General features: G+C 37.8%; 2 protein-coding genes across 4 annotated transcripts in view; one reads left to right on the top strand and one right to left on the bottom strand.

The window, feature by feature from the left end:
• RNLS (renalase, FAD dependent amine oxidase) overlaps positions 1-20,679 on the bottom strand; it is a 112,378-nt gene that overhangs the window by 64,738 nt on the left and 26,961 nt on the right. The gene's annotated exons all lie outside the window — the stretch shown is intronic.
• On the top strand, positions 370-20,673 carry LOC140339492 (lysosomal acid lipase/cholesteryl ester hydrolase-like). Of its 2 annotated transcripts, none has more exons than XM_072424223.1 (10): positions 370-853; positions 4,666-4,789; positions 8,156-8,270; positions 13,882-14,077; positions 14,720-14,829; positions 15,588-15,724; positions 15,893-16,039; positions 16,897-16,968; positions 17,104-17,172; positions 19,059-20,673. In XM_072424223.1, exons 2-10 carry the CDS (start codon positions 4,673-4,675, stop codon positions 19,287-19,289), a joined length of 1,194 nt encoding a protein of 397 aa, XP_072280324.1. In that variant the 5' UTR covers positions 370-853; positions 4,666-4,672; the 3' UTR covers positions 19,290-20,673. The 2 variants fall into 2 exon arrangements, with proteins under 2 accessions (XP_072280324.1, XP_072280323.1); XM_072424222.1 differs by lacking the exon at positions 370-853 and adding an exon at positions 4,389-4,485.

Consider the following 20,679-nt stretch of genomic DNA (forward strand, 5'->3'; position numbering starts at 1 on the left):
TGGGTTTAGAGGTTATTAATTGCAACAGTCCCTTAGTTTCAAGTTATCTCTAAGTAGGGCTTAAACAAAGTAATGTCCAGATTGATGGTCAATATACCATTATTGCTTCCTCATGCCCCTGAACAGCTTTATTGGATGAAACACTACATTGCTTCATCGATTTGCCTTTCTCTGTTTTAGGGTAGGCAGTAAATAAAATTGCTTTAGGTATAAAGTGCAGGCCCTGGCCATTTGGACATGCAAAGCTCCGATGCTTCCCCCCATACAGAGCCAGGGAACCATAAGGACCAATGTGCTGAAGGTTCTGAAGGCTTTGCTGCCAGGGTGGTATGTTATTCTGCAGTGACTGCCAGGTGTCTGTAAGATGCTGTAGGGTGTTCCATATGGCTGCACTGTATAGCAGCATTTATTTTCAGCATCACTTTAAAAAACTGAGACAATAATATATTAAAAGTTTGGTTTTCCTGATATGCTGTACCTATTTCTCATAGCTTAAATGGCCTGTATCAACCTTTTGTGGCAGGACTGTTGCCCCTTTTAGTTTGTATTTAGTAAGATTACATTTTTGTTTCGTTGTTGTGAAAATATAATTCCAATGCCAATTCAGTCAGTTACAGTATAAAATCCCCCCTGTGAGTTATATACATTTTACCTTCTTCAGATGCCTTTTGAATGACATTCCTCGATTGACTGACAGAACAGAAGGCAAATAGGTGAAAGTGGAAAACCAGAACTGTGCAGACAAGGAAAAATACGCTGATTGTTCAGGCTGGAATAATAAATCCATATATTCCCAGCAGCCAGATATACCAGGATCATACAAAGTGTTGCAATGTATAAACATAATACTTTGGTAAGTAAATTTAAGACTAAAATAATTCCTACCCCATTGTTCCATAAACTCAAAAAGTATTTTTTCTGTACCTGTCTATAACATGAACACATCGTCCATCGTCCTTTGCCAAAAAATTATGTTCTAAAGGTGGATCAACAGTGCGTCATTGCCAAACATTTCTTTTTCCAACCCTCCAAGATACAAGTTGGCATAGGTGGGGGCACACCTGATGACCATGACCACCGCTTGCACTTGGAGATGGTGTTGTCATAAAAAAAAACATTTTTTGGTAAGTATATACTGTAGCAGAGACACCACCGGAATAAAATCTTATATAAATTTTCTTTATAATGAGTACAAATGGAGCTTTTATTTGCTGCCTCCCAGACAGCAGACCACTCCTCCCCATCAAGGGTGCGGCCCAAGACAGTTTCCCACGTACACATATAAACAAATTTACCAGAGGCCTCCCTTGTTGACACATGAAGAAGACGGTAGATAGAGGAGATAAGGCCCTTAGCATAAAGAGGAGCTGCACACAACCTTTCAAAGGGAGTTTTTTGAGAAAAGCTGGGAGATTGCTGAAGAGCTAGGGCAAAATGCCTGATTTGTAAGTATGCATAAAAGGAGGTGCGGGGGAGGTCATATTTCTCCCGCAACTCCGGGAAGGTAAGTAAACTCCGCCCCAAGGGATGCAAGGTGCGCTGTAGAGCAGAGTTCTTTTTAATACGGGAGCTTAGGGCCACACATTGACCCCTGATCACCGCTTTGTGAGCTTCCCAAATGGTGGATGTGTGAGCCACTGAACCTTTATTCTCTGTAAAATAATTTTGTATGCCCGGAGTGAGTGACAATTTAGTTTCCTCATTTTTAAGGAGAAAGTCATTCAGTCTCCAGTGGCAGATCCTGGTCTTAGAAGGGGCAAATAAAACCTCCAGGGTGATCGGAGCATGGTCCGACCATGAAATAGGATGTATATCTGCGGAGGCACTATTTCTCAGTAATGGTAAATTAACAAATAAGTAATCAATGCGGGTGAGCGTTTTATGAGGGGGGAGAATTAAAGGAGTATTGTCTACTTGTGGGGTGCTGGATCCACCAGCTGTCATACAGTTGATGGCGTCCAATAAGCTGTCTGAAAAGTTTGGAGTACTGCAGAACATTTGGAGGTGGGGGAGATGTAAACAAAGACATTCTGTCTTGTGTAGGGGAGAAAATAGAATTAAAGTCACCCCCAACCACCAGATAGGTGTGAGTGAAATCATCCAGAAGGGCCAGAGTCCTAGTAAGAAACTTAATCTGACCTGTGTTAGGAGCATAAAGGTTGCACAATGTCAGAGGGACGCCTCAGAGGGCACCGTGCAGGAAAAGAAATCTTGTACGCGTGGGGGAGAATTTAAAGGAATCCCAAATTAAATTCCTTTACATTTTTCATAACCTGCTGAACAAAGGCAGAAATGTCCTTATTAGTGTTTTCAGGACTTATACCAAGTTGGGCTTATTCCAAAACGGACTTATACCAGGGTACCACTGTACTTCTTTTTCAATTTCCGTAAGTTCATAATGAGAAAGATTAAGTACATTCAAATGTTTGTGTTTGTTAGTAGTCTCACTGTAAATTAATTCATAGGGTTGATCTTGGGTGTAGCCCGTTTTTAAACTTGACTGGTTGCCTAAAAAAGAGGAAGGTACCTGTGCTGATTCTGCTTTGGGTTCATTAGTCCCTAGTGAGGTGTTTTTATGAGCTCCTTGTGTAGATGATGAAGGAACCGTAGTTCCATTGGTGTGCATTGTGAAATCTTGTTCTGGGTGTTGGATTAGAACGTGATGCATTCAATTCTTGTGAAGTGTTTGGGGAGGCTCCTGATTTTGGTCGCCTATTAAATTTTTAACCCTGTCCTGTTGGAAAATCATTTTTGAAACGTTTAACTCTGTTTTTTTATTGGGCAAATAGCTAGAAGACTGGGAACTGGTAGAGACCTGTGATAGGCTCTCACACTCACATTTTCCTCAATTTCTTCAACCTGATTAGTTTATTCCATGTGTGTTTTTCTCCTCTGGGATATCCTTGGAGGACTCCTCCATTTGTATGCCTACCCTGCCAGAAATGCCTCCTGATCTTGAGGGAAGAAATAATAAAAACAGTTGTAGTACTGGAGGTCATCCAAATGAGGTGTTTTCCACTTTCTTATATCACAATACAACAGGGTTTGGAAAGGGTGATATCCAGTACCATGCTTTTAAGCTATGTTACATCTCACAGAAGTTAAATATTAATTTTTTAATTTACTGAAAAGACTGGGACTTTAAAGGCAATCACTTTAACACTGATTAACACTAAAGATTATTCTTTAATTTATCCAAAACTTTACAATATATTAAAATTTTTACTCATAAAGCACATTTATTTTAATAATGTATCCTTGATGCGTTTCATGGAACCAGTCTATACAATTACAATACAATTAATTATATGTATAAACACTTAAGCTGCGTACACACTTCCAATTTATATCGTTGGAAATGAACGACGAACGAACGACGAACGCCTCCCGATGACTGGCACCTTCTCAGTCACAACCATTAAGCCTGTTCCTAATGAGTAAGCATTGATCTTTTAGCAGTGGATAGAACTGAACCACTTATTACCACATTTGGTTTCTTAGAGATGAGACACTATGGGCCTAATATTATTATCAATAATATTATTAAAGGTGTCCAACACTGAAGAAGATTGACTATCATGGGAGAACCTGGGTGATCTAGCAAACTGGATAGATTTTTAAAAAATCGTTGCTATTATTTGGCAAATATTTTTAAACTTGGGCAGATCCATTCCAGGTTTGCAGGATCACCCAGCTTTTCTCATGATAGTTTATCCAATCTTGGAGAGCTAATAAATCTGGCCCTATATGTAGCATATTGAACAAATGCATGATGAAGCGCTATTCACTTCAACCCCACCATCTGTTGAACTACCTCTAAAGTTTGTCTCTAAGCAAAACTTTTTAGATTTGGATGAGGTGTACACATAGTCACTTTTCATTACAAGACAGGTATTTTTTTTGTCTACCACGTGTAGGGCAAAATTGGATTTCTGTCCATTTAGTGCCCATATGTTAGCTTGGCCGGGGTCCACAACACCAGATAGCCAGGATCTACACACATTTTTGTATCTCCTATAAACAGCAATGGATGGTTTACAGAGTCAGCTAATAACTTTTTTTTTTTTTTTTTAGTATTATCTTTATGTGGCTCCCAAGGATTGTAGTTGAGATCTCCTACTTACAGAAAACATGTGCAATGTTATTTCTGTAGATTAGAATGCTATTCCACTCAGGAAATGAATTAAAAAATTTAAAAAAAATCCAAGGACACCGGAGAAATGTCAGGAGAAACCCTTCCTAACTATCTGGTACCTTTATTGATTTTCTTTATTGAGAGCCTTCAGGCACAAAAACCTGGATCTCCTGCCAGGCATCACTGTGAGCTTTGGATGTGTGCCTAGGACACAGTAAGATAGTAAATATTATTGTCCCTAATTGCGTATGTATAAATCACAGAGCAGTAAGTTCTTCACCACAAGAGACACCTGTATATCGATGTACGAAGAAGGGTATACCAGAACACAAGTAACCTTACATTGGAGTGTAAGATAGACCCCATTGGTGCTAATGTATTTATTGACTTTCTGAACTTATGTAATTTCTTATGTGTGTTATAAAGGTGTTTTTGAATTTATTACATTTTCAAATTAAGCCGGGGCTGTACTTGTTTGTGTTTTTGTGTAACACATGGTATAACTAATACAGAATATTCTTTCTTTACAGTCATAAGATGTGGCGGTTGGTTACAGCGATAGTATTTATTCCTGCCATTACTGCACAGTTACTGAACATTGACGTCGGTGATGTTCTTTTCCCTAAAGCAGACCCTGAAACATCAATGAATGTGGTGAGTGCTATGCTTGTTTGTATAATAACCAGATATGTGTATGTTATCATTCACATCATCACATTGTATTAAAATGTGTGCATTACCACAGTGTACAGAATTACACTACTAATGCATTGCAGCACACGGTGAGAAAACCCCAGGGCATTATCCATTATTATATTTTTTCATAAAATGTACCTGTTGCATAAAATACATTAAAAAAATAAGCTACTCAGCATTGCTACTGGTTTTTTATATTGGATAGCAGCTGTATGATTGTGTGCATCCCTGCTGTAACATCATTATACTGGCACACTAAACCAGAACGAAATCCTATTTCAAATAAAATTGTGACCAGGCTGGTCCTTTATTGTAGAAGAGACATGCAATAATTTAATGTTACACAAAACATCAACACAGGTAAATGTTCTGTTACCTGACTGATAGAACTTTACTTCTGAAAATGTCAGTAATGCAAGATGCAACTCAGGAAGGGTTAGTTTTCTTTACAAATACATTCTACATTGCAGATTTCCCTTTCTTTTTTTAAACAGCCCTACTACATCAAGGGCCTGACCTGATAACTATGATTACGTTTACATTGATTAAGTTGGATTTTGTATGTAATATATACAGCTGTGGACAAGTTTGTTGGTACCCCTACAACTTATTAAAAAGCATTTTGTTTTTTGTTTTTTTGGTATTTAGCTTATGAAAAGCACCCCTATGTCATTGAGTTAATCAAAGCAAGTTTGGTAGAAGATAAAGTATTTTACCTATTCTACAAAGGTATTCCATAATGGCCTTGACACATTTGTTGTACCCCTAGAAAAGTTCATAAATTCATTAATAGGAGTGTTTTTTTTAAAACTAGCTTTTTTTTGTATCACATATTTCACTAGTGGTGGAGTCAGCCATTTACGTGGAGAAAAGTAGTTTTGCAATACTGTTGTTAATATTATTAATCAGCACCACAAAATGCAGACTAAATAGAGATCGCACAGGTGTGGTGCTTTTTGCATATTCTAATGAATAGATTTAAACTTTGTTTTATTTAATGATTCATACATTATTTATATGAGTTGAAATACACATTTAAAACAATGATTGCATAGTTAAGATTCCCCCCTAAAACTAAAAGATTTCAGATATATTTAATAAACTATATTGGTTCATTTTTCTCCCCAGGACAGAAGGTGCTCCTACGGGATCAGGCATCTGTAAAGGCGAAGTTATACTTTCTAAATATGTAAAATTTATACAGCTGCTGAAAGTTTTTTTTTTTTCCACAATATAAAATATTTTATAGTGTAAGGTCCCATTGTATTACGTACAGCATATAATCCATGCTTATTTATAATTTATTGGATGGTTTACAAATGTCTGAGGAAGTGGAGTTCTTCTGTGAAATATGTCACTGTAAGGATGTTCGATGAGCAGCTAACCCCTCAGCTTAAATTCCATCTAAACTTTGAAAATCAAGCTTATATGCACAGATCACATACGGGACATACTTGGGGATATCCATCCATCGGAGGAAACTGTCCCTATCTAATGTTTATTCTGTATTGAAATGGTATGTTCTGATTTAATGACTATAGCTGTTACCATACAGTCGTGTTTTATCTGTTTTTGTTACTTCTTTGTACTATAAAAAGTAATCTTTGTATTTCAACTCCAAGCAAGTTACAAAGTTTGGATGTATCCCTATGGAGTTTAAAGGCAATGCCTAATAAATGTTTATTATTTTCATGATCCCGTAATACAGAGGTGCTCTGCTTTTTTCAGCTGCTTTCTTTAGCCAAACTTGTCATTTTGCTTTTGTTTTACTGCATGTTTTGGAAACACGGTTTCCATGTCTTGCACTGACTATTCAGAACTATGTTTTATTGGGATGGACTAATATTGTTTAAGCAAAGGGCTGGAATATTTGCCTATGGGCAACAGCTGCATAGAGGGATCAGAGAGGCCCGTAGCCGTAAGAATTAGGCGCAGGGCCTACATGACCGGGTGCTAGGCCTAGCCCAGAGCTTGTAAGGGGTTAAGAAAAAGGTAGTGTTGCTAGAAGGGGCTGGGCTAGTATACAGCGTGGGGTAGGAGGAGATTAGGAATGGGAGACGTTAAAAAGGGCTGGATGATAGTGAGAGGCCCTCTTTTGGAAAGAAAAAGTTAGAGTAAAGGTAGAGTTGAGAGGTGGGTTCGTTTTGGCGGTTGGGGTCTTGGAAGGCAGGGATTCAGTGTATTGGAAAAGTGGTGGATTTTGGCAGGGGGGATCCCCTTTGGTGGGGTCTCCCCCTTTATGGTGAACCGGATGATTATGGCTCCTGAAGGCAGTGCTGGGCAGCTAGGGGCAAAGGTGGAGATGTTGGAAGAGTTCAATTCTTGTTGGGTGGGATTTTGCCTTCTGAGACCTTGGTTGTTTGGGTGTATAATTGGGAGTTTGATAACATTATGGATACTGTTGTAATGGTTATGTATTATTAAAAGGGGAATTAAGTTGTTGGTTCATTAAGCTATATTCAATGTAATATGTTAACATTGTATAATCCTGTTTTAATAATAATAATTATATTAATAATGGAGTGTTGTGTTAATTTATGTTAATGTATGCTTATCAAAGTGTAAAATGTAATTTTATTTGGCATTTATTTTATTTGGATATTTGTTTGTTAATTATTTGGAAAGTTAAATTTATTTAATGGTGTTTTAAATAAACGGCTGCTTGCCAGCCAATTTAAAATCCAAGATTTTGTGTTGGGGTATTTAATGGGGGGGGAGCGGCTGGTAAGCAGGGGAGGTTTGGAAGTAGGGGTAGTTATGACAATGGTGTTTATAAGAGATGGGCTAGAAGGTCTGAGCTACCCTGGTCATGTGAATGTTGGCCTTATCTGTGTATAACAACCAGTGACTCTGGATGCAGAACTGGCTTTGGGTGCATAAAGGATTGATTTGCATGGCCTGTTATCCCAAAATAAGGCACAACTCCCTTCATTTGGATTTGAAGGTGACTACATGTAAGCGTCTGCTGCTTTTCAAAGCCAATACTTTAGATTGTTGGTTCTCAGTACATGGTAACTTGAGAAGCTGGGGCTGAAATCCTTGTGACCGTTTGGAATAATAGTAAATGGTTATTCACATATAAATTTAGGGGATTTGAGGTTTTATTATGCAGTCATTTGGGTTTTGATATTGTATGTATGGGTAATATAATCTTTGAGAAAGAGTGACATGCTTAGAACTAGACAAACACTACCCTTTTATAAGGACATTTGTTATTTAAAACATTACTCTGTAGACAGAATATAGATTACGTAAATAAATCAAGAGGTGTGCACAGGTAGATTTAAGTTTATATTAAATAATATATATATATACTTTTTTAAGAGTGAATTGATACAACACTGGGGATACCCAAATGAAGAATATGAGGTGCTCACTGAAGATGGCTATTTCCTGACCGTCAACAGAATACCTTATGGGGTCAAATCTCCATCTCGAGGTATGTGTACATAGCATGCTTGGCCTGTAACATTTGACTTTATTTTTCTTCTTTATTCCCCTTTTATGCCACTATGCCCAATAAGGATTATTCAGATGTTCTATTGGGATGGACTAATATTGTGTAAGCAAAGGGCCGGAATATTTGCCTGCCCTGCTCTAGGCTTCTCCCTGTGCTGGCTACGTGAGAGAAAGCCTAGGCATCACCCAATCTCACATGTTCACACGATGCTAAGGATGAATATATCAACTAGTAAATATGATCCTCCCACTCCAATTAAGTTTGGATCACTGAATGTCTTCAATTTGGATCAGGTGAGTGACAGTGGAAAGTGTTTAAAGCAGATTTTTCTTTAAAGGCAAGTAGTTTTGCTTATCTGTCACTCTTTGTATAAACAACTTAGGCTACATACCCACGTGCAATAATTGTTATTGGAAACAAACGATTAATGACCGTTCGTCCGATTATCGTTAACAAAAAGTGCACATTAACTGGCCAACGACGCAGATGAATGAGAAATGTCGCTGGAAACGACCGTCCCAGTGTGTGTACATTACTGGTGGAATTATATTTGAACAATCGTATCGTTACAGAATTTACAGAATCTAGCGATAATTATTGCACGTGTACACCTAACCTTAGCAATCATTTGAGATTTGTGTCTAACTATCGTTGCCTGAATCTTATTTTATTCTGATTTTATTGACACAAAAACTTCTGCTTACACAGCTTCTGCTCTATAAAGCAAATAAAAAGCCCAAACACAGTAAAGCACAATAGGCCCAAATGACAAGCATTTTTTTTCCTGCCTAAGCTTGTTGGTCTTCATCTTCTCTGAATATTTTACATATCGAAAAGATACAATTTAATACGTTTTATTAGTTTTAATACGTTTTCAATTTAAATAAGTTTTAATTTAATAAGTTTAATAAGTAAAGATACAGTTCTGTTTTGCTGTTTATCTGACCCAAACCTTCCAGGCTTGTTTATAATTTGCTGTTTGAGACCAGAATGAGCCCATATGTTAGATTTCCAGACAGAAACATGAACACTTTGTCACTTCTCATGTGAGGAAACATCTGTTCCTTTATAGTGATGTTTTGGCTCCCTTTTTTCTAAACACAGTAGTTTGTTCAAATAAGTGCCTATGAAATGTATTTTTTATGTATAGGAATGATCCTTTCCATTTGAAATAACTCCAGTTTTTTCATTGCGTATGTCCTGATTTTTAAGTTAATTAAGTGTGGATAATGTTCTGCATTGATCTGGGGAGGTAACATTGGCCTTACACAGATGCCTAGGTAGGCTGCAATAACACCACATATTCATCTATACCAGGGTCGGCAAATTCTGGCCTTCAGGCCAGATACGGCCTAGCCGGTAGTTCGTTCCGGCCTAACGGCCCCTGGCCGATCTAGCCTACTCGGCCAGGGGGCAGTAGGAACTACCGGAGCCGCTGGAGCTCTGGAGCCGCCGCCCCCTTGCAGTTGCTCCCCTATTTACCGTGTCCGGCGTTGATACTTCTGCCGCTGCAGTAAATAGGGAAAGCTCCCTGAAGGTAAATCCCTCTCCTCCGCAATGCATACAGAGGAGAGATTAACCTTCAGGGGGAGTTCCCTTCCCTGGTGGTGGGCGGAGCCATTAGGGCGGGTCCAGCCTAGTGTGCTCCCCCCACCCCATAAATGGCCTAGTGGCCAAAAAACTTTGCCCACCCCTGATCTGTACACTTCTTTACCCCACTTGGATCGGTGTATGTGGAGTTTCAAAGCATCCCAGAAAGCTCTGGAGTCTTCTTGGTGGCCAGGACAATGTGTCCATGGCTGCCACATACTATTTTACAGAGTGAGGAAATGTGTTGTTGCTTTTGGCAATGCACAAAACTGAAATTGAATAAACTCCTCTGTCAGAAATGACAGAACATGATATTATTTGAAGGCCTCAAAGAAGATGCCAGAGTCTACTTCATTGAAATTTGTAGACCAGCTAATCTCCAATTTTTTTTTTTGGATGTAACAAGCTTACCAAGTATGAAGCAGTCTAAGGCATCCAGAACACGTTCAGTTTTTTGCTGGGTTTATGTAGTTACTATAAATTCTCTGATTTAGATTTTAGCTTTTATGAAGCTTCTATAAATGGAAAAAGACTTGCTCCAGGTTTTTTCACACTGGTGGTCCACGAGAAAATTTTGGTGGTCCACAACAAAATTTAGACATTATTTGGAATTTCTATGTTTTTTTTAACAATAAAACACAAATAATATTCTAATAAATTCATATGTTCCTGAAAGACAATTTTCACCTTTATATTACACTAAATTCACAAACTGTACAAGAGATGGAAAAACAAGGGAGGCGTAGCATGGTGCCAGTGTAGTATTAGGTTGTATGAGGCAACCGTTGCCGAGACAAATGCATGCTTCAATATTGTTTCCACCAATACAACAATCACCCCCTTCCGTGAATACTGATCCTCATCCGATTTATTTATTTATTTGCTTATTTCTCAGATGCTCTTTTAGGTAAGTATGACCTTAACCGTGTATTTTCTTTAACTGTTATATTTAATGGCATTAAATAGTTTTAGATAGGTCTTAGCTCTTTTAGGTCTTAGATTTGAATGAAATAAACCAATAATGAAAAATAATATTCTGCATTTCTTTAATAATACCAAAGATAATGCAACTAATGATAATAGTAACAATAATAATACTTCACTTAACAGTGAGCTGATCAATGAATCGGAGCATCCACAGTCCTCCTAAAGCACCATTAGGAAGATCCTTAATTGACAAATGTATTTATCTTTTTCAAAAAAATCATAATAATGGTCCATATCCCCATTGAACCTCTATTGCCCTGGTATTGCCTGCAGTTACAGCTAATTGGAGGCACGTGCCTCCAATTAGCTGTACCCGAATCTTCCCACGGACCGGGGATCCCACAATGACATTATGATTCATAATGTCATTGTCGGAAAACCTGTAAAAAAATAAAAAAATAGTTAAATAAAAAAACACACTAATTAATCTAATTTATTATTCATTTGAATTTTTTTCTTAAAACCATTTTTTTCCCGAACATTGAAACGCAAAATCCTGTGAAGTGGTTTGTTGCTCCTGGGTACAAAGTAGCAGTTTGCCAAGCACCTGGGGTTGTTTTTATCACAAGTATAAATAGTGCATTGGACGCCATATTGTTTTTTTTATGCATATAGTTTTTACTAAGAAACAGTACAGTAAAAGACAACAGTGGAATTAGTATTAATCTATATATAAATTTAAATTACAAATTATAAGTAGACCAATAAATAAATCACATCATAAAGTTGTGAGGAATATCGTATTCCGAAGCTACATCTAGTGTCTATCGTTCTGCATAGCACAAAACCATTTTAAATAAAATACAAGGTAAAGTAGTAAGAAAAAAAAGGATAGAGGGTGCAGGAGTGGAGGAAAAAAGACAAAGATCCCTAAAATAGGGAGGGAAGGTAGGGGAAGACAAAAAAAAGCTTAAAAGTTAATATACCTAAGCAATCAACAGTTGGAACTTGTCTGATTCTACAAAATCTATCCACACCGACCATGTAGTCATGAAAATTTCATTTCGCTGTATGATTTTACTGCTGCCTATTGCCCAAGGGGACCTATCTTGATCCAAGTATTGAGGTGGCTGCCTTAAAAAGTGTAGGAAACCCTTCTTGGCCAAGGACGTGGCCCCAGGCGACATAGACAGTAACCCAAAGTCAGGCTCCACAGGAATTGAACTTCCCACGCCCTAGTTGTACAGTCCAAACATGGATGCCATAGTTTTTATTTTTTCCATGTTGTGCGGTGAGCTGCAGCCAGGTTGCAGCCCTTGTTCTCGCAAGGCAGGTGACTGCTAACTAGCAGGAACAAAGTGTGGTGCCAGAGCGAGAGACAGACAAGCCAAAGGTCAAGGCAGCGATTTAGAATACTCAGGAAACAAGCCCGGGTCGATACAGAAATAATTGAGGAACAAGAACCAAACTGGAACAGTGGAAACGTGAGAGCAGAACTAAAAGGAACTCCTTGTTCAGGCAACTTCCTGTTGGCAGTCACTTCCTTATAAAGGGAGGGTCATGTGATAAATGAGGCCATGTAATCTGCAGACATACTAACCCACCACCAGAGGGAGTACTAGAGAGGAATCAGCTCAAGTGCTGTTCGCATGTTTGCCAGCAGGTAGAGTGCGTCTGTGGAACACTCTAGTCCTCTGAGGCAAAGGGGGAGCTGACAGGGAGTTATATGACCAGGACCAGGAAGTAAGCAGAGACTGGGGTACAGATTCCCTGGTCCTGCGGGGATCTGTGATACGTACACATCACCCAATACCATTTTGGAGTATACGTACAGGAACATAAAAGAGAGGAACGCATTCTAACAGGGACATGCTTCATGAGAGTTTGATAAAGGCGAGTCTAGAACCACTGTTTGCTTCGTATTGCTGTTTGTGTCACTATTGGAAGTTTCTGCCACTTTGATAATGCTCTTACCAGTACAGGAAGTGATAGGAGTTCACCTCAATGGCACATAGTAAGCTAGTACAGTAAACATCTAACTCCTATAATCTCACTACGTAAATTGGACCACTAAAAAGGAAGGCTCACCTACATTTTCTTGACTCGCCTCCCCAGATCACCGAATTTTACTGGAAATTAAAAAAAAAACTTTTTCTGCATTGCTGAGCATGACATCACTGTTAGGGAAGATTCCTGTGGAATGCATAGAAGGTGAAACCATGTAACAAGATAATTTTGTTGCAAGAATATCTCACAAAATTTTGGATTTTCTGCGTTACATAAATAAATTTTCCTGGAAGGATGGTGATGTTATCCTGACCTAGATACTGTCAGTGGAAAATTGGGGTAAGTATAATTATATATTTTTTTATTTCTGGTACATCTTACACCTACTAAGGGTTACATTATTTTGGAGGGAGCCCAGTGAGTGTAAGTGGATATTCCATTTTAATCCAACACTAAAAGAAGCCTTTGTATCTAGAGGTTCAATTTAGAGACCCATCTGTCAGGAATGGTAGAATACTTTTTTGCAAAATTGGTAAAAATTGGAAAGACTGGAAAATGTTTTCCTGGAGGGTATTTCCTCCAACATTCCCAAATTGAGATTTCGTAGGTAAACCCTTCATCAGGAGTTCTTTGGCTAAGGTGGTATAAACTCGAAGCAAATATTTCACTAAATATAAATTTGAATAAATATATCTGCCAAATAATTGGAGAAAGTGCATTTAGGGTAATTTTGAAAGACATTAAATGCGAGACTATTAAAGTAGGTGGCAATTTAGGGTTTAACCTTTTGCAGATAATAAATTACTTATTCTTAATATTTATAGATGAGCTTATGTTGCTTTTATATTATCTTGTATATTCGATATCTGATAGCAAGAGAACCCCCGATGCATAATTTGCTGCAACAATACAGGGCTTTCTCCTTGAAAATTATTTTGTTGTTTCGCCCTGCAGTGTGATTGTATACACAGAATTTATTTGTAAAAAGTTATCACTGCTTGTTCTTTATTGTGTTATACATGACCATATTGTTCTGGTATTAAAGCCATTTTTCTCATTCTACCAGGAGGACCTGCAGTGTACCTACAGCATGGATTCATCGCTGATGGCAGTAACTGGGTCACTAATATGGATTACAATAGTCTGGGATTCATCCTGGCAGATGCTGATTTTGATGTGTGGATAGTGAATAGCCGGGGGAACACCTGGTCCAGGAAACACAAGACCCTGTCACCCGATGAGAAAGAGTTCTGGGCTTTTGGGTGAGAACGTTTGTATGTTGTAGACCGGGATCATGTAACAAAACCAATATTTTTTTGTGGCAAAATTAAATATATGATTAGAAAGAATTGGGTAAATCATTCACACATCTCCTATGTAACATAAGTGAAACAGCTTGGTCACCCCCATTAAAAACTCCATGGGGAATAAGACCATGTGTCTATACAGAGGAATCCCCAATCAATAAATTGCGAAAGGTGCGTAGGTATAACGTCTCTTATACCAATGCATTTTGCCTACAGGCATCTTCAGGGGACTTCTGGAGAGTGTTACGTCTTATAATCAGCAGGGAATGCTCCGTAAATAGAAATCGTTAGGCACATATTATTCCCATAAAGATTCCCTTCTATTGGGTAGTAGCAGAAGTGCCAGGATTTCGAAGGCACTGTGATGTGGAGTTGTAGCAGCCAGAGCACTTCTGCTACTACCCAACACAGGGGAATATTTATGAGAATAGAATGGCAGTTTTCAGCAGGACTGGAAAGCCCATATAGCAATATAACATCATCAGAATACAACACATAAAGGATATGTTTTTTACTCTCAAGTGGAATATATTGCACAGTTTTCCTTTTTTGTAACCTGTTTTTCTTATAACCAATTTTATTGTATTTTTCTTACAGTTTTGATGAAATGGCTAAGTTCGATCTGCCTGCTGTTATCAATTTTATCCTGCAGAAAACAGGCCAAGAACAGGTATACTATATTGGACACTCCCAGGGAACCACAGTAGGTATGTACACATTTTTTAAAGATTAATGTAAAAATTTTTTACAGAAAGACTATAGACTACTAGACTATTCAGAGTTTTCTGTGTTATTAGCCAGACTTACTGCCTAACATGCCTAGGTTGTAAGGGATCTCCCATTGGGTCTTCACATGTGTTCAGGGTGCACCAGGCTGTCGGAAATTTGTTGTAAAAACACAAATAATTCTAAAAATAATTTCAAGAAGAGAATATTTGCTTTTTTCTGATGACTTTGAGGAATTTTATAATGGATTCCAATTATCATTTGAATATTGTCTTTTTTATACATGGTAATCTGGTATATTTAGCCTTCTTTGCCCCTCCACATTTAAATTGTGATGGTTTTTACAAAAAAAAATTCCATTTTCATTACATACCTTGTCACTTTACATACCTTGTTCATGTTTATCTTTATGTAATAGAGGAAAATGATGGCTGGTGATGGTGGGTTGTATCTAACTCAAAACATGTAATGGTTTTAGAGAAAACAATTCAGTACAACAGTGCTAAAGGAAACTGCAGAAAGATTGAGTTCATCTTAAAACAGGGATTCTATTACTTACTATTTATACATTAACAGTGCAACAAAGCATTCGAACAATAATATCCCACACATCACCATATGACCTAATGTGCAACAATGAAAGTACATTAAAAAAAATTAGGAAAAATGCAACCATTATGTCATAATACATTCCATGATCTTGTATGTGTGTGTGTTTTTTTTTAATCCATCTTCATAGGTTTTATTGCATTTTCAACCATGCCTGAACTCGCCAAGAAAGTCAAAATGTTTTTTGCTCTTGCCCCTGTGATTTCCCTCGACTACTCCATCAGTCCAATGGCAACCATTGCTGCATTGCCAGAGCTTGTTATTAAGGTATGATTATTATTTGTTATGTCAAGAATTTGTTTTTCTTATTTAAGGAGACAGTCTTATATGGTATAATGAACAGCAGCACAATACATCACCCAGCTTATTATAATATTAATGATAATCTTCATTCAGGATAAATTTGATTTTTTTAAGATGTTTTCTTTTTTTTAGGGTCTGTTTGGGGAGAAGGATTTTCTTCCGAACTCTGAGTTTATCGAGATTCTTGCCACGCAGTTTTGTACTCGCATAGTGGCGAAACAATTATGTGGCAATTTTTACTTTCTTCTCTCTGGATTTAATGAGAATAACCTAAACATGGTAAGCAAGGTTTTAGATAATAATCTGCAAGTAATAAACTTGATCATCTTGATACTCCTGGACATTTTGAATTAGAAGGTTTTGTGTGTAATACTCCATGGTTTTCAGATTTTAAATAAACCTATAATAATAATAATAATAACCTAATAATCTTTTTTACCCCTCTTTCCTTTTTTTATCTATCACAGATTCCCCAGATGCATAGTTTACTTGATTCAGTGACTACAGTCTCCGATGTCTGTTTACATTCCTACCCAAATATTTTCTGTATGCTAGCTTCATCTGCTCATTAGCTTTCTGTAGACCTCTATGGAGTCGTCCATGGGAGTCCACTGAACAAACAAGGCAACCATACAGAAGATGTTTATGTCCTAATGTTAAAAAACAAAAACAAAAAGACCCCTCAGATTGTGAGGAAATTGGAGAACAAGTTTAGGTTGCATTTTGTTTTAAAGTGTTTTTATTATGAATGATTCTTGATTTAAGATGGTGCAAAATGTGACACTTGATACTGACTGTAGACCAGGTGCCCTCGATCCAAAGCATCTCAATGAAGTCAGTTCGCAAGGGATACAAGTTATTGTGTATTTACCGCCACTGTGAGCTTCTAGTAATTAATGTTGGATCATTTCATCCTCATGGCATTTCTAAAAAGCCAAATCTTTAACAGATCATTCTACTGGGTCTGCGTTATGTCCATATGTATGCTATTAAAACATTAATTGTTCATGTTGGTCTTTTAACTACATTTTTGTTACATTATTTTGTCTTCATTACAGTAAATATGTGTTCACTACTAATTCATTTTCTTAAGCATGTGCAATTCATTGTCTAGGTATCCCACTTCTCTTTTACAGAGCAGAGTGGATGTGTACTTCGGACATTTTCCAGCAGGGGCGTCTGTACAGAATGTTCTCCACTGGGGGCAGGTAGTGATTTCTTCATTTTTAATCTATTGATCAGTAAGCCTGTATCAGAGAAAGGCTGTGCAATTTAGAAACCTTGAAACCCACAAGCTGTTAGCATCTATAGTATGGGTTAAGTTTTTTTTTTTCTTTTTGCAGTTGAAGAAAACTGGGGAGTTTAAAACGTTTGACTATGGTACCACGGGTAATCTTCTTCATTACAATCAGGTAAGATTATGTCCTCGTTACAGACAGTTTAGCAACTGCATGCTAGTGCCATATGGGGATTTATGTCCACTATATGGTACTACATTTGGAAAACATTCAAGGATAGCTTGTAAGAGAGTTTTCCCACATCAATTTGAGTATATGAGAACTTTGGAAAGCACTTAAAAGCTTGTGCAAATTTCCAGACTCTTTTCGTTATAGTACTTAGTTTGTTGATAGTATTTAACAATTGTTGAAAACAATTTACATGTGCTTTAAGGCCCTGTCCCACAATCCACCCTCTGACCATTATCATGTGACCCTAAGAACAGTAGTCAGTGTTTTCTTTACCTAGGTGCAAACTGAGGTGAGTGATGAAAAAATATACAGCTAGGTCCATAGATATTTGGACAGGGACAACTTCTTTCCTTGAACTCATGGACATCACCAGATGCTGGGTTTCCTCCTTTTTAATGCTCTGCCAGGCCTTTACTGCAGCGGCTTTTAGCTGCTGTTTGTTTGTGGGCCTTTCTGTCCGAAGTTTAGTCTTCAACAAGTGAAATGCATGCTCAATTGGGTTCAGATCAGGTGACTTGGCCATTCACCTTGCAGTGCACCTTCTGTATTTACTTTCATGCAGTCTTCTCTTTATGGTAGACTTGGATATCGATACGCCTACTTCCTGGAGAGTGTTGTTCACTTGGTTGGCTGTTGTGAAGGGGTTTCCCTTCACCATGGAAATGATTCTGCGATCATCCACCACTGTTGTCTTCCCAGGACGTCCAAGTCTTTTGGCTTTGCTGCGTTCACCAGTGCTTTGTTTCTTTCCCATGATGGACAAAACTGTTGATTTTGCCACTCCTAATATTGTAGCAATTTCTCGGATGGGATTTTTCTGTTTTTGCAGCTTAAGGATGGCTTGTTTCATCTGCATGGGGAGCTCCTTTGACCGCATGAAATAGCCTTTGAGTCAGTTGTCCAATTACTTTTGAGCCCCTGAAATGAAGTGATTCTGTTAAAAAAGGCTTTAGTTCCTGACATTTTTATGCAATCTTTTTGTTCAACCCACCGAGTTAAAGCTGAAAGTCTGCAGTTCAACTGCATCTGAGTTCATTTAAAATTAATTGTGGTAATGTACAGAACCAAAATTAGAAAAAAAGTTGTCTGTCCAAATATTTATTGAACTGTAGATTAGATTGACTTTAAAGTAGAACTAAAACCGCCATTCCTCACCTATCCCCGTTCTATCATAGGGCGTGTCACAACTTTCTTCTTCTTTGCTTCCTAAAGACGATTTTCAGGCGTTTTAATTGGCAAGGCTAGAATGACATAACTCCTGCACAGACAGGAGTTCATTCATTTCTGGCACTGACTAAGTTTTGCTGTCTTTGGTCCTTCTGGGGATATTTATCCACTTTTCTTTTCTTGGTGACTACTGGCACTTTGAGTTGTCACCAGAATAGGAATAACAGGAAAAGTTGGTTTGTTTATGCAACACCGTTTTATTATGTCGACCTTTACTTTGGAGAGACTTCCCCTTCTGTGGACACAGTGAGTAGAAGTGAAGGAAAACCTCCCATATGACAAAAGGAAGCCCAATTTTTGAGTGTGAGTGAATGCTAATTAGTGATGTGTCAGTCAGCCTCCTACAGTCCCCTCTCACCAACATCACCATAGACTGAACTTCTGAATCATGAGAGGACCCTTCTGCTGGACTGCCAATAAGAATTGCCCACATCACACAGCACAGCTGTAAGCACAATAGAGAGGACCAAGTGGGGAAGAAGTGGGGATCAGGGATGTGGGGGATAATAAAGGCAAACCTAACGGCTTTTATGGCTTTAATAGCTAAATTGCTTGAGTGTGAAGTTATGTGCTTGGCGCATCCCTGAAATGCTGCCTTTCAGGCTACTCCTCCCTTCTACAATGTGAAAGACATGAAGGTCCCAACGGCTGTGTGGAATGGAGGCAACGACTGGCTTGCTGATCCTCAGGATACAGATTTGCTGCTTCCACAAATCACTAATCTCATGTACCACGAGAATATTCCAGATTGGCAACATCTAGATCTCATCTGGGGTATGGATGCTCCTCCTCGAATGTACACTAAAATAATTGAGCAAATGAAGGGTGCTTAACTTTAAGATTTCACAAGATTTCTTCCCCAGAATACATTGTTTTTTGTGAACTAATTCCTCTTTCTTAGGCACCTAAAGAATTGTTTAAAAAAAAAATCAATGTAGTTTTTATCTGGCCGGCTGCTGCAGGTTCACCCTTTCATTATTTTACAAGGTTTTTCACTTGAGGCAAAAAAGCAAAAAAAAAAAATTTACATTCTTGGATACACTGCTGGATCAAGATTATATATATATATATACATACAGTGTTCTCCCCAGCCCCGTTTAGCTGGGTGCACCACCCGGCAATTTCCAGTAACCACCCGGCTTTTTTTGGGTGGTTACTGAAGGATTGGCTCACAAAGCAGGGGCCACTTACCCGCCTACAATTTCTTGCCACCCAGCTTAAAAAAAATTCTTGGTTGAGCACTATATATATGTATATATATACACATACACATACACACACACACATATACAGACACACATAAATTCCTTGTTTGCTTTGCTTTCCTGACAATTTCCTAAATTTCCTGACAATAAGGAATCTCAACTACTTTACCCACATTTATTACAACTTTGAATAAGTAAACAATCTACAATACCAACTCTTCTAAAAATAATAATATTTTGTCTATAACACAACCGCTCGAATACCACCTCAAAAACTCAAAGCATTCAAACATTTCCAGTGATTGGTATTCCAATCAATTTACAATCCTATACTACTTGGTGTACTTTCGACACTACACAACAGTGTAGTTATTCTATATATCCCCTGAGGGAGCCCTTCGGGAATGCGTCGGGTTAGACCCTGTCCTGCTATGCTTGAAATATATGCAAGTTTGTAACTTCCTCTACCAAAAATTTGGTAATGAGAGTGGAAAAGTAAACCTTATTGTATGAATATTGATTATTGTTTTAATTTTTAATGATTTTGTATTCAAATAAGAATTACATTGATTTTATTTACAATTTTTCGGTGCCTAAAAAGCCTTCTTTGCTTCTTTTCCCATTTTTTCATAATACTCAGGCCAATTTTGAGCTAAACAGGCTTTTGGTACCTAAATCCATTGATTGGGACAAAATATTACTATGAATCTCTAGAAGTCCATGACAAACCACATCTAGTACTCTAATGTCTAAATTCCTCTTTATGGAATAACACCTACAACAAACAAGAGCCATCCTTCAAACATTTTCTTCTAGTTTTGCAACACTTACTAAGAATATTTATTTTTACATTGGGCAAAACATGTAGTTTAATATTAGGGTTGCTAAGGTTGTTTCTTGGTGGTGGGGCGTTTATTGAGAATTCTGCATGGGCTAAAGACACTGTTTTCTAAAGCAAATCATGTTTTTTGTAAATCTGGTGCAAAGCTTTTACCAGTAGATCCTTCTATTAATAGCA

Source organism: Pyxicephalus adspersus, chromosome 10, assembly GCF_032062135.1.
Source record: "Pyxicephalus adspersus chromosome 10, UCB_Pads_2.0, whole genome shotgun sequence".
NCBI lineage: Eukaryota > Metazoa > Chordata > Amphibia > Anura > Pyxicephalidae > Pyxicephalus > Pyxicephalus adspersus.